Raw genomic sequence first — 11682 nt, 5'->3', positions numbered from 1 at the left:
GTCAAATGCAAATGGACTGGGTGCTATTGATGTATTTATTGCCTGTACATATTATATATAAGCATATTATTAATAGCCTTCTTTTTTCTTTAGACATAGTGACATTCAATAGTATTTTAATAAATAAAGATTACCTGAAGATCTGAGAGTAAAAGAGTCTCATGGATCAGCCCTAATGAGCAGATTTAGAAACACACACCTTTAATCCCAGTAGCCACACCCTAACACACACCCTAATCCCATTGGTGCATACCTTTAGACCCACCCCTAGAGGAGAATATAAAAAGGCTTGATGACCTCTCTTGAACACACATTCTCATTGTGAGAATCTTGGAGGTGGCGAGCTGGACTTGTCAGCACGGACTAGCACAAAGCAAAGGAAGGAGAGGGTGGGCCAGACAAGCAAAAATATCGGCGGACTGGATAGCCAAGCCGCCAGGAGTGAGCTTCGCATCATACCCTTTAGGCAAGCGCCAAACCCAAGCACCCACCAAATAAACCCGAGTGGTTCTTGTCAGCTCAAATTCAGCAAACCCGCCCGCAGCGGCAGCGAGAGGAGCCCTGAGGTCCATCTCCTTCGAGTCTCAGGATCTGAAGATGGGTGCACAGTCAGGGCGGGAAGTGGTGCTGAGAAGAACCAGCAACTTTACTCGAAATGAGCGCTTTACTAGTCTGCTGGAGAACAAACAGTCCACGCCAGCGACTATTCGGACTTCGCTGCAGCGGCAGCTGCAAGGCAGAGCCAGAAACAGAAGACTAGCCCAGCAGATGGAGAATAGACCCTTTGACCGGGCAGCATTCAAACTTAAGCATCGCCTGGGTAACAAGTGGAACATCCAGGCTCCCTTAGGCCTACCCAGAGGTGACCTGTCCAGGGGAGCAATTGGAGGGCGAGGCCTACCCAAGATCCAGGGAGGCCTTCGCCGAGGCCGAGGCCAAGGCCGAGGAAGAGGAAGAGGAAGAGGAAGAGGAAGAGGAAGAGGAAGAGGAAGAGGAGGACTACGTGGGGGACTTGCCACCAGAAGCCTGCCAAGGGGCGGGTTGTCATTCCAAGGTCGAAGCCCACTCCTCCGCGGTGAACAAGACTTTGCTGCCCCACGAATGGAATCAAGAGGTGGTGCTGTTCCAGGTCGTGGAGGTCCTGGGAGAAGGGGCCGCGGGCGTGCAGCTATGGGTCGTGGTGGAGTCGGTGGTAGAGGTCTGGCTGTGATAGGTCGGGGAAGAGGGAACTTTGGATGGCGTGGTCGAGGCAGAGGTGCCCGCACTCGCCCTGCATTGACCAAGGAGCAGCTGGACAAAGAACTGGATGCATACATGGCCAAAACTAAAGCACGCCTCGATGCTGACTTGGATGCCTACATGGCACAGAAAGATTCTGAAACTCATGACTGAAGCCTGCCCGCCTGCCCGCCTGCCTCTTAGACTCTCGGGAAGTCACTACAGCTGTGCCTATGAAGAAATAGCCTTGAGCACCCATGAGAAGGACTCTGACTGAGGCCGGAAGGACTCACACCATGGGTTGTGGACTCCCTTGCCACCAATGGGTGCCTTTCGTCTGTTCCGTTTACCTTTCGATGCTCTGTGAAATAAACCCCATTTTCCCTTGATTCGGCTGAGTTTGTTTTGTTGTTTATCCAATCACCCAGACTTGGGTTTAAGCATTAATTCCTTGGCCCTGTGAGGAGAACTTTTTTCCAGTCTCTGCCTCACCTGCTGTATAGGAGGTAGTTTAATATTCCTTCTAATCACCTTTATGATCCCAGAAAGAGTTCCCAGAAGCAGCCAGATTTCTCACTGATGTGAGCTCTCTGGGTTAGAGTTCTACACCTTCCTTAAAAGCTGTCTGCTCACAGCAAAACTGAAGGTGTGTGTGCTATGTTGAGGGTGAAGGTGGTAATTTGGAAATGTTTTTAGTGCTCCTGAGTCAGGAACGGCATACACATTGTAGCCACTTTGATTTAGTCTTTGACATTGCATAGGACATGCTGAGCCGGATGTGTAGAATTTCCACCCTAAAATAACATTTTTTAACTTATTTGGCCTTTCTGTCATTTCCAAGAGATTTTTTTCACATTTAGTGTGAGAGAATCCATTGGTGGTGGCCAAAGAGACTGGGCTAGGAGAAGCTTTACAACCTAACTGCTGGGAAAGAGTCCTAAGCTGCTCCTGATGACTTGCAGTTACCTATGTCCAGAACCAGTCTTGGTTCAATCTACATAAATCGCTTTTTTTTAACCTCTTGAAGGTTTAATTTTAACAATAATTTGTCAGCTGTTCCGTTTCAGTGGAACCCTTTTTATCTGGCTCGTTATAACAAACTGTTGTCTCATACAACAAATTTATCAGCACCCAATCATTAGGAAGTAGCCTAGAAAACTATGCACATTTTTCCCCTCCACCCAAAAATGGATTATGGATGTTGGTGTTTGTGTAATGTGTTAGTTACAATTTATTGTGGATAATGCTTAGGGAAAATCCAAGCAAAGCATATTTGGTTAGATCCAAAGTTTTTGTTTTGAAAAACAAAGCCTGGGCCTTCTTGTCAATCAATTTAATCCCTACACTTGGGAGGCAGAAGCAGGCAGGTCTTAATGAGTTCAAGGTCAGCCTGGTCTACAAAGCAAGTTCCCAGACAGGTTCTACTGTTACTCAGAAACCCTGGCTCAGAAACGCACAGTGGTGAAATAGAAGGAGACAGAGAGAGAGAGAGAGATAGAGACAGAGAGACAGAGAGACAGAGACAGAGAGAGATAAAGTGAAAAAAATAAAAAAAGATTATTGATCCAGTTTTAGCACCTATTTAAGTGTTTTGCATTGGTTTAGTATTGTATATTGGATACAAATTTTGTATATTGATACACACTTGGGGTCACTTTTAGTAAAACATGCTCTACATACATTTCCAATCTTGTCTGAGCTATTGTACCTCTACAGCTCATTTAATATAAATTAATATAAATTTCTAGACTTTGGAAAATATTATTATCAGTTAACAGTTTAGTATAATAAAGAATTATAGGTTAGTAGTTAATCACCTAGTACAATTGAGCTTATAGTCATACTAGGTATATTTTCATGGTTAAACAATGATATAAATTAGAAGGATAGGTAATTTTCAAACACTTCAGAGATCTACAGAATACGATTATTAAAATGTTTTAATAACCTTGGTTGTTCTCTGATGGTGGGAAGGTCATATGTCTATCTGTTGCTTTCATTGAATAATTAATAAAGAAACTGCTTGGCCTGAAAGGTCAGACATAGGTGGGTGGTGTAGAAAGAACAGAATGCTGGGAAGAAGGGAAGTGAGCCTGACGCCATGCCTCTCTGCTCCAGAGCAGGCGCCATGGAGCCAGGTCCGACATGCTGTATCTTTCCTGGTACGCCACCACATCGCGGTGCAACACAGATTATTAGAAATGGGTTAATCAAGATGTGAGATTAGGCAATAAGAGGCTAGAACTAACGGGCCAAGCAGTGTTTAAAAGAAAATAGTTTGTGAGTTGTTATTTCGGGGCTTAAGCTGGCCAGGCGGCTGGGAGCCAGGCGGCAGGATTGCGGCCCAGAGCTCCTTGTACACTTCTCTTTGTGACAATGAGACATGTCTGCTTCTTGCAGCTGCAATCTACTTCAGAGAAGATGATGGACATGGAGGAAACTCCACATGGAGTTTACTTTCTCTGAGGCAAAAATTAAGCCATCGGGCAAAAACTGTCCTTGTCTCAACTGCCCACATGACATTGTCCTAAAGACAAGCAGGGCACAGAAAATCCTCCTTCACAGAAAAGCCTGTCGAATATGCTAGGCCCGAAGGCTGAAGATGGATGCCCCGATGCTACCAGAAACACTGTTTGGGTTACTGTACGGGCAGACAGTTGTTTTCTGTCATTTCATGGATTGGAAGTCGCCTGCCTGCACCTCCTGCTTACTCAGTTCCTGTTATTTCCTTCTTGGGTCTCTGAGGGAGTTGAGGATTTGATAGCTATAGTTCTAATTTTTCAGACGCAGAAAGCAAATTATGATAGAAAGTCAATTAGCCAGAAGACTTTGAACCCAAATAGATAGGCTAGATGTGAAATATTTGTTCTCAATTTGTCAAATGGAAATTTCTAGACATTGTTTATATTTAATTCCTGTACATGTTGTATATAGTCTTTGTACTTATTGTATATAATTTTCTTATATTTGTTTTAGCCCTTTTTTAGACTAAGAGTGAATATGTGTTGACATTTCAATTTTTTTTAATAATTTAAGGTTACCTGAAGATCTTAGGGTAAAATAGTGCCACTGATCAGCCTTATAGACCAGCTTATGGTAACACACACCTTTAATCCCTGTGGTCAGTACAACACACACCTTTAATCCCTGTGGTGCATTCTCTTAATCCCAGTCTTAGAATGGATTATAAAATGGTGGAGACCTCTCTCAGACACTCAGTGTCAAAATGAGATTGTTTTTTAATGTTAGGTTGCCATTTCAGACTGAAGTATGTGTTTGAGCCAGTTGCTCTCTTTTGCATTTCGAATTTGAGGTTGAACCCCATTTTATGACCTTGAGTTTTTATTAATCTTGTTTCAAAGTATTGTGCATACAAGTGTTTTGCCTTTGTTTTTGCACCACATGCTTGCAGTTCCTGAGCAGGCCAGAAGAAGCAAGTCAGATTCCCTGAACTAAAAGTATAGACATTTCAACCAGTCGTGTAACTGGAATTCAACCCTGTGTCCTCTGTAAGAACAGCCAGTGCTCTTAACCCCTGAACCACCTTAGCCCCTAGGATCATTTTTCTTGTTGTTGTTGCTGCTATTTTGTTTTTAGTGAGCATAGTTTGCAGTTTTCAGAGTACAAATTTTATAATTTTTTGGTCTGACTCATCACTAAGTATTTTACTCGTTTGAATGCTTCTCTGAACTATCGTCTTAATTTCCTTTTCTGATCGTTAGAGTGTTGGAGGGCAGGGCGGTGGTTGCACGTGCCTTTAATCCCAGCACTTTGGAGGCAGAGGCAGGCAAATCCCTGTGAGTTCAAGTTCAGCCTGGACTATCAAGTGTGACACAGGACAAATGTAGCTACACAGAGAAAGCCTGTCTCCAAAAGGGGAAAAAAAAAGGTAAGAGTGAGAAAGACAGACTGCAATTTTTTAGAGGGAGACATCCTGTGTCCACCTCTGTCTTACATCTGCACTAACACATTTGTACATGTATGTACAGGCACCTTTACAAGCATTCCACAGGCATAAATTCATGCAAAAAAGAAAACACTGTGATGAATTAAACAAGCAGAACACATATACTATGTGATTCTGCTTACAAAACTTTCTGGAATCAGCAGATTCATACAGAGAGCACTAGGGTCTAGGAAGGCCTGGGGGAGGGTGGAATGGACAGTTACCGCTTTATGGATAGACAGTGTACTTGGGGTAGAGAAAAGGGGCTGTCAAAGGAAGTGGTGAGGACTGCACCATAGCATGAAATCAGTCTCAGCCAGTCATACATGTAGAATGATTAAAGAGAAAATTTATGTTTATGCATTTTACTACAACAACATTTAATGAGTACCGGAAAAGGAAAACAAAAGATTTAACAGCAGTAGGTCAGACGGGTTGCCACTGCTGTGAAGAAACACTTGGGAAATTAAAGGACAGAAATTGGATTTGGGCTTTGGTTGGGAGGTTCCAGTTCATGGTATCTTGGCTTCATTGTGTTTAGACATGTGGGTACACAGTGTTTTGGGGTACATCGTGATGGGACACACAGCGTATGTTGGAGGGGGAACACCTGGTAGAGCCTACCGCTTACCTCCTGAAGGCCTGGGCCCGAAGAGGAAGACCAACTAAGCGCACACTGGCAGACAGCATCTACTTGCTGGGTCATCTCACTGTATATTTCAATAAAGGACACAAGAGTCTCCACCTCCACCCTTTTGACTGCACATTAAATGGCCATGTGTGTTTTAATTTTTATCCTCTTGCAACTCTGTATTCACTGGGCTCTCTTTGCTCGGACGTGTTTGTTTTCATTGGCCCACCAGCAGCAAATTCCTGCAGTATTATAAGCATGCGGCATTGCTGCCGTTGGGTTAGCCAGCACCGTTCCATCTGCGAGGAAGGAGCCCCACAGTATTCTCTCATGAGTCACTCCGCTACGGGTGCCAAAACCAATCAAACCGGTGCCAAATGCAAGAAGTCACCAGAAGACTCTCGGCAATTTACAGTGTTTTTATAGGGAAGGGGAAATGGAGTGGGGAGGGGGTACATTTGCATAATTTTTCTTCTTTTTTTCTTGTCTGCTGGTGATCTTCATAAATTATAGTCATTATGGGACTGAAAAGGTAACTCAACAGGTAAGAGTGTATACTCTTCCGGCAAAAGACCTAGAACAGTCCCCGGCACCCATCTCGGGTGGCTCATAATGGCCTATAATTCCAGCTTCAGAGACCCCCATACCCACTTCCGGACTCCCCCATCCTCCTCCGCGTCCTACTTCCCCACCTTAGCTTCTCGGAGGAGCTGAGTTGTCTTTTCCTTATAGCTTTTGATACTGTTTCTTTTCTTTGTCTTTTTAATACTGTTTTTCATACTATTTCTTTTGTCTCTTCTACAATGTCTCTCAGAGATTTTTGTTGTGTCTATTTGAAGCCCTAAATTCATCTTGTGTTTGGGTGTCTACTTTCTCTAAAATTGGAAACTTTTCTGTTATGATTTCTGTTAAGAGATTCTCTATCCTTCTAGCTCAGCTTCTTCTCCTATTCTGTAGATTCTAATCATCTCCCAGAATTCTCGGACATTCTGGTAATGTTGCTTTTTTTTTCCTTATCGTTATTTGAATATAGGATGCTTTCGTCCATGTCTTCCGTCTGATATTTTTTCCACTGTTGGGCCAAGTCTATTAGCAATTCTTTCCACTATAGTTTTTACTTGAATCATTGAGGTTTTTTGCAATCCTTTTCTTTACATTTCTAATTTTTTTCTTTCTTTTCTTTTTGACTTTTTTGGATGGTTTTTCCAACAGGGTCTCTCTATCTAACTCTCTGGCTGGTCTGGAACTTGCTATGTAGCCCAAGTTAGCCTTGAACTTGCAGTGTCTTAGTTAGGGTTTCTATTGCTGCAATGAAACACTGACCAGATAGCAAACCAGGAAGTGAAGAGTTTATTTGGTTTACAGTTCTGTATCTCTGTTCATCGGGGAAGAAAGTCAAGACAGGAGTGCAAACAGTGTAGGATCCTGGAGACAGGAGCTGATGCAGAGCCCCTGAATGGTGCTGCTTACTGGCTTGCTCCATATGGCTTGCTCAGGCTGTTTTCTTATAGAACCCAGGACCACCAGCCCAGGGGTGGCCCTAACCACAGTGGGCTGATTACTAATTCTAATTTTATGGAAGCATTTTCTCAACTGAAGTTCTCTCTTCTGATATGACTCTAGCTTGTGTCAAGTTGGCAAAAATCTAGCCAAGACACACAGAGATCCTCCTGTCTCTGCCTCCAAAGCACAGGGATTAAAGGCATGCACCACAATGATCGGCCTTTCTTAAACCTCAAGATCCTCGCTGAACCTTTCTTGCATGTTGTTGGTTGCCATCTGTGTTCCTGGCTTTCTTCTTTGGGTCCTGCACTGATTCCCTTACTTCTGTCTTTAACTTGTTTGAATTGAATCATCTTCTGTGCTAAGTCAAGCAAGCCAGTCGCAGAGACACTGCTGTGATTTCTCTCACATGTGAAATCAATGTGTATCTTTAAGGTTTCTTATAGATAGTACTATACACTATTCTCTAACCCCATGGACAAGAGCAAGGGAAATGTCAGCATGGACAGTGAGGGAATGTTCAGGAAGAGGTTGGAGCATTTGGGAGATGCAATGCTGGCTACCCAGAGTCAAGGGGATGTGGGTGGGGGAAGGCGGCAGTGGGAAGCAATGATCAGAGTTACAACGTTTCAGCTGTGGAATAAGGAAGGTGAATAACTGTGGGAGCAGGTAACCACACTTAAGACAGCATTGTATACTTGAATCTAAGATGCTAGATCTTCATTACCCCCATGACAGCTGGAAGTAATTCTAAAAGAAGATGCCCCCTCTCCCAACAAAATTTGTCCTTAGGATTAAGGACATCATTTAGGGGTTGATTATTACTGGTATAGGGTTGGGGTTTGGGGTGAAATTATGTAGGCTCAGAGATCTCTTTTTTTAAAAAAAAAAATAAAAGGGGAAAATTGAATGGGATAGATTAGTGTAAGCTTACTCACACTAATAATAATAATAGTGAGTAATAGAGTGAATACTTGTGAGCTATTATTTACAGACAATATACATTGATATAGATTCTTGTATATTGATACAGGTTCGAATTACATTTGCTATCTTAAATATGCTCCTATTTCTGTTTATAATATTTGTACACCTATGCAAAGTTATTTTGTCAGAATGTATGCATGCTTGTTTCTACCTCTGTTTAAGACATTTTGTATATTGATACAATTTTTAATAAAGAAAAACCTTAGAACACTCTCTTCAGGGTCATTTTGGGATTATTTGACTTGTGTTCCTCCCCGTCAGTGCATTCAGGACCAGAATCTTGCTTTAGCTTTGTAACAGTCCAACAGATGAGATACTGACTATATTATCCTTGTTGGCTGGTGAGGAATGATATAGGTGCAGTGAGCAGTGAATCTGTAGCTCCCACAAGACGGGGAGATGAAGCGTAAATACAAGCAGTATTTGTGAAAGAACAGTCCCAGAGCTGTGAGATGGCAGCTCAGTCCCAGAGCCCATGAGACGGTTCCGTGCAGAAAGGCACGGGTCTCCCAACTCCTCTGACTTCCACATGCATGCCCCTTATACATACAATAAATAAATGATTTCAATCTTTTTTTTTAAAAAAAGAAACGGATGAAAGAAAGGAACTTGTCGTCATTTGAGTGCTCTTGACAAAAAGTTAGCCATGCTGATTCACGCCACACACTCCACTGTGGCAGAGTTTGGGAGTCAAGCTGTATTCTTCATTTAGTTGTCTCCTTGGTGTGATAAAACAGTGTGAGAAAAATCACCTTCATGAAGGAGGGGTTTGTTTGGGGTGTTTAACGTCTATCATGGTGGGGAAGTCAAGGCAACCAGCTGGTCGTTTCCTTTAGGGGAGATCTCCTTCAATTGGCCTGCTGCAGGTCATCCTCACAGGTATGCCCAGACACTGGCCTAAAGGAAATAGTCCCTTACAGGTGTGCCTTACTGGGTGAGCATAGATCCTGTGATACTAGCCATCACAGCAAGACCATCACGTGAGGAAGTAAGACGGCAGAAGCTTGAGGCAGCGGGTCACATTTACTTCTCTGGAAGCAAAGAGAGACTGATGATTATTATGAGTCAGCTTTCTCCTTTGAAGTCATTCTGGGACCTCAGCCCAAGGAATGGTGTCACCTACAGAGGTTGTGTTTTCCCACCTCTATGAACCAAAACTAGATAATCCTTCTCAGGTGTGCCAAGAGGCTTGTCTCCTAGGTAATTCTAGGTCATATCAAGATGATAAACCACTCTAGGACACGGAAGTGAAAGAGAGAGCCTATTTCTTAGTGACCAACTGCGTTTCTGGACTCCGCCCTACCTTTGGATGTCTCCTCGGTAAGATAATAAATTTTCCCATGACTTCACATAGTGTAAATCGAAGTTTTGTATATACTCAAAGTTCTAAAACCCCCAGGAAGTGGCTCTACCTCAAGAACTTCAAGTGAAGTGTCCTAGTCAGGTTTCAACTGGACAGCAGGGCCCAGAAGATTCTAGAGTCCCAGAGCTGCGAAGAGACCAAGTCAAGAACCCCAGAGTGTTTGCCATATTCTGAGAGGGAAAAAAAAAAAAAAAAAAAAAACACAAAAACAGGCAGGACAGCTTGAGGAGTGTGGTGAAGAGAACAGAATCCACGAATCCCAGCCCCCAACCTGCAATTCCCCTCAGTCACGAGGCTGTGAGCACTCTTTCCAGAGTGTTTGCAGACTTACAGGCTGCTACGTTCCTACATTCCTACTACGTTCCATCCTGGAAGGAAGTGCCCGAAAGCTGGCGAATTTCTGCTTGAGGGAGATGCTGCTTCTTCTGTTTGACTGGGGGCACCTGGGGCACAGAGTGATCCTCAGCAGCCTGTGTGGGCCTCAGAAACCTCAACACACTCTACAGCTGCCAATGGATCAGAGTTGGAAAATTAATGGGAATTTTGCAACGCAGGAGAAAAAGCACACTCAGAGCTGTGCTTTAGAGAACACAGGTTTTCATACTGGCTTCTTTTACTCAAACAACAGGCACACCTTTTATTCCTCCTTCCTGACACCTTGTTCCCAGTCTCATAAAATGCACAGACTCCCCCTCAAGGTGCCTCAGCAGCTCAGAACTGTTAGTCACACACTGTTTTTGAGACCTTACAGCAGCCAAAAGTGAAGTCTTCCTGGTGTAGACTTTCCTTTGCTTCCCTGTAAGTGAGCATCTGACTGCCGTGGGCAAGTGAAGGGACTGGTCAACTTTTTGTTGACTTTTTGCTGACCCACTGGAAATTCAGAGAGGCCTGCAGAAGCTTGCTGATTCTTCCTTGAATATTAGAAATACACTTTCCATAAAAGCCATTTCCCATCTCGGGGACACAAACAGGTGTGACCACAGACTCCTAAGGAGATCTCTCAGCTTTGTCTCGTCTTACCCCACTCTGAAATTGCCCTAATCTTCTTGAGAAACCAGTTTCAGTCAGCCATGTTATGATTGCTAAGGACTCCCACATATCTCTGCCGTGGCCTGAGAGGGCAGCTTTGCCTGCTACGTTCCTACATTCCTACTACGTTCCATCCTGGAAGGAAGTGCCCGAAAGCTGGCGAATTTCTGCCATCCGGGATAGAAGACTGATTCTGCCAGGCTCGACTGGAACTCTGATCCAACTCCATGGTGGACATGCCCACACGAAGTGTTAATCTAATCTCTATCAATAAAAAATCAGGAGTCAGATATTGGAGTAAGCACCTGAACTATTAGAGATGAGGGAGCGGCCGCCAGTTAGTTCCCACCTCTTCCATTCCTCCATCCGAAAGGGCCAGGATCCTCTTTCAGGCCCACCTTACCACTGCCTGTCTCCTCTCTGTCCTCAGTCCTCCAAACCTCTATTGTCAGCTAATGGCTGGCTCTGCCCTCGGACTCCAAGCAAGTTTTATTGGTCAGAACACAATCAAAATATCACACAACACCCGTCACAAACAAGAAGTTGTCTCACACAAGGTGGGTGGTGAGACCAACAACGACTCAAGGCTATCCTCAGACCTCCAAATGCATGTACACACTCTCACAGAGATTCTAAAACCATACACACATATTAAATTTTTAAAAATCTATTTTTAAAAATACAAGAGTTAACATATAAAGAGAAAAGTTTTGTTTTGGCTGATAGTTGGGAGGTTTCAGTCTTTGTCGTTGCTTTGGGTTGGGAACATGGTAGCAGCACCTCATAGTCGGAATATACTAAGAGAAAAACTGCTTACCTGATGGCTAGGGGACAAGAGGGAAACAAGGAGTGTTGTAATTAAAAAAAAAAAAAATAGTGGCGCATGAGAGAAAGACACCATGCGACCGAGCTCAGATGGAGAGTTTTTCTTATTGGGGGAAAGTAAATGGGAAAAGGGGGGAAGGGGAGAGGGGAGACCATCCTCTGGGGACTGGAGTGGCAGAG

At 43.7% G+C, this 11682-nt stretch overlaps 1 protein-coding gene across 2 annotated transcripts; it reads left to right on the top strand.

The window, feature by feature from the left end:
* The first annotated feature begins 597 nt into the window (after window positions 1-597).
* Window positions 598-1392, top strand: LOC126502963 (chromatin target of PRMT1 protein-like). 2 transcript variants are annotated; one of them, XM_050144380.1, is made up of 3 exons: window positions 598-922; window positions 989-1054; window positions 1199-1392. In XM_050144380.1, exons 1-3 carry the CDS (start codon window positions 598-600, stop codon window positions 1390-1392), a joined length of 585 nt encoding a protein of 194 aa, XP_050000337.1. The 2 variants fall into 2 exon arrangements, with proteins under 2 accessions (XP_050000337.1, XP_050000336.1); XM_050144379.1 differs by having other exon boundaries at window positions 989-1392.
* Window positions 1393-11682: the final 10290 nt, after the last annotated feature.

The sequence above is a fragment of the Alexandromys fortis genome, unplaced genomic scaffold (assembly GCF_014885135.2).
Source record: "Alexandromys fortis isolate MF-2015 unplaced genomic scaffold, M_Fortis_MF-2015_v1.1 scaffold_1, whole genome shotgun sequence".
Taxonomy (NCBI): domain Eukaryota; kingdom Metazoa; phylum Chordata; class Mammalia; order Rodentia; family Cricetidae; genus Alexandromys; species Alexandromys fortis.
The sequence above is the reverse complement of the archived record's forward strand: the minus strand, read 5'-3'. Positions and strand labels throughout refer to the sequence as shown.

Coding starts and splice junctions, on each gene's coding strand:
- LOC126502963 (XM_050144379.1), top strand. CDS start 598: ATGGGTGCACAGTCAGGGCGGGAAGTGGTGCTGAGAAGAACCAGCAAC. Junction 923..988: donor CAAGATCCAGGGAGGCCTTC/GCCGAGGCCGAG, acceptor GAAGAGGAAGAG/GAAGAGGAGGACTACGTGGG.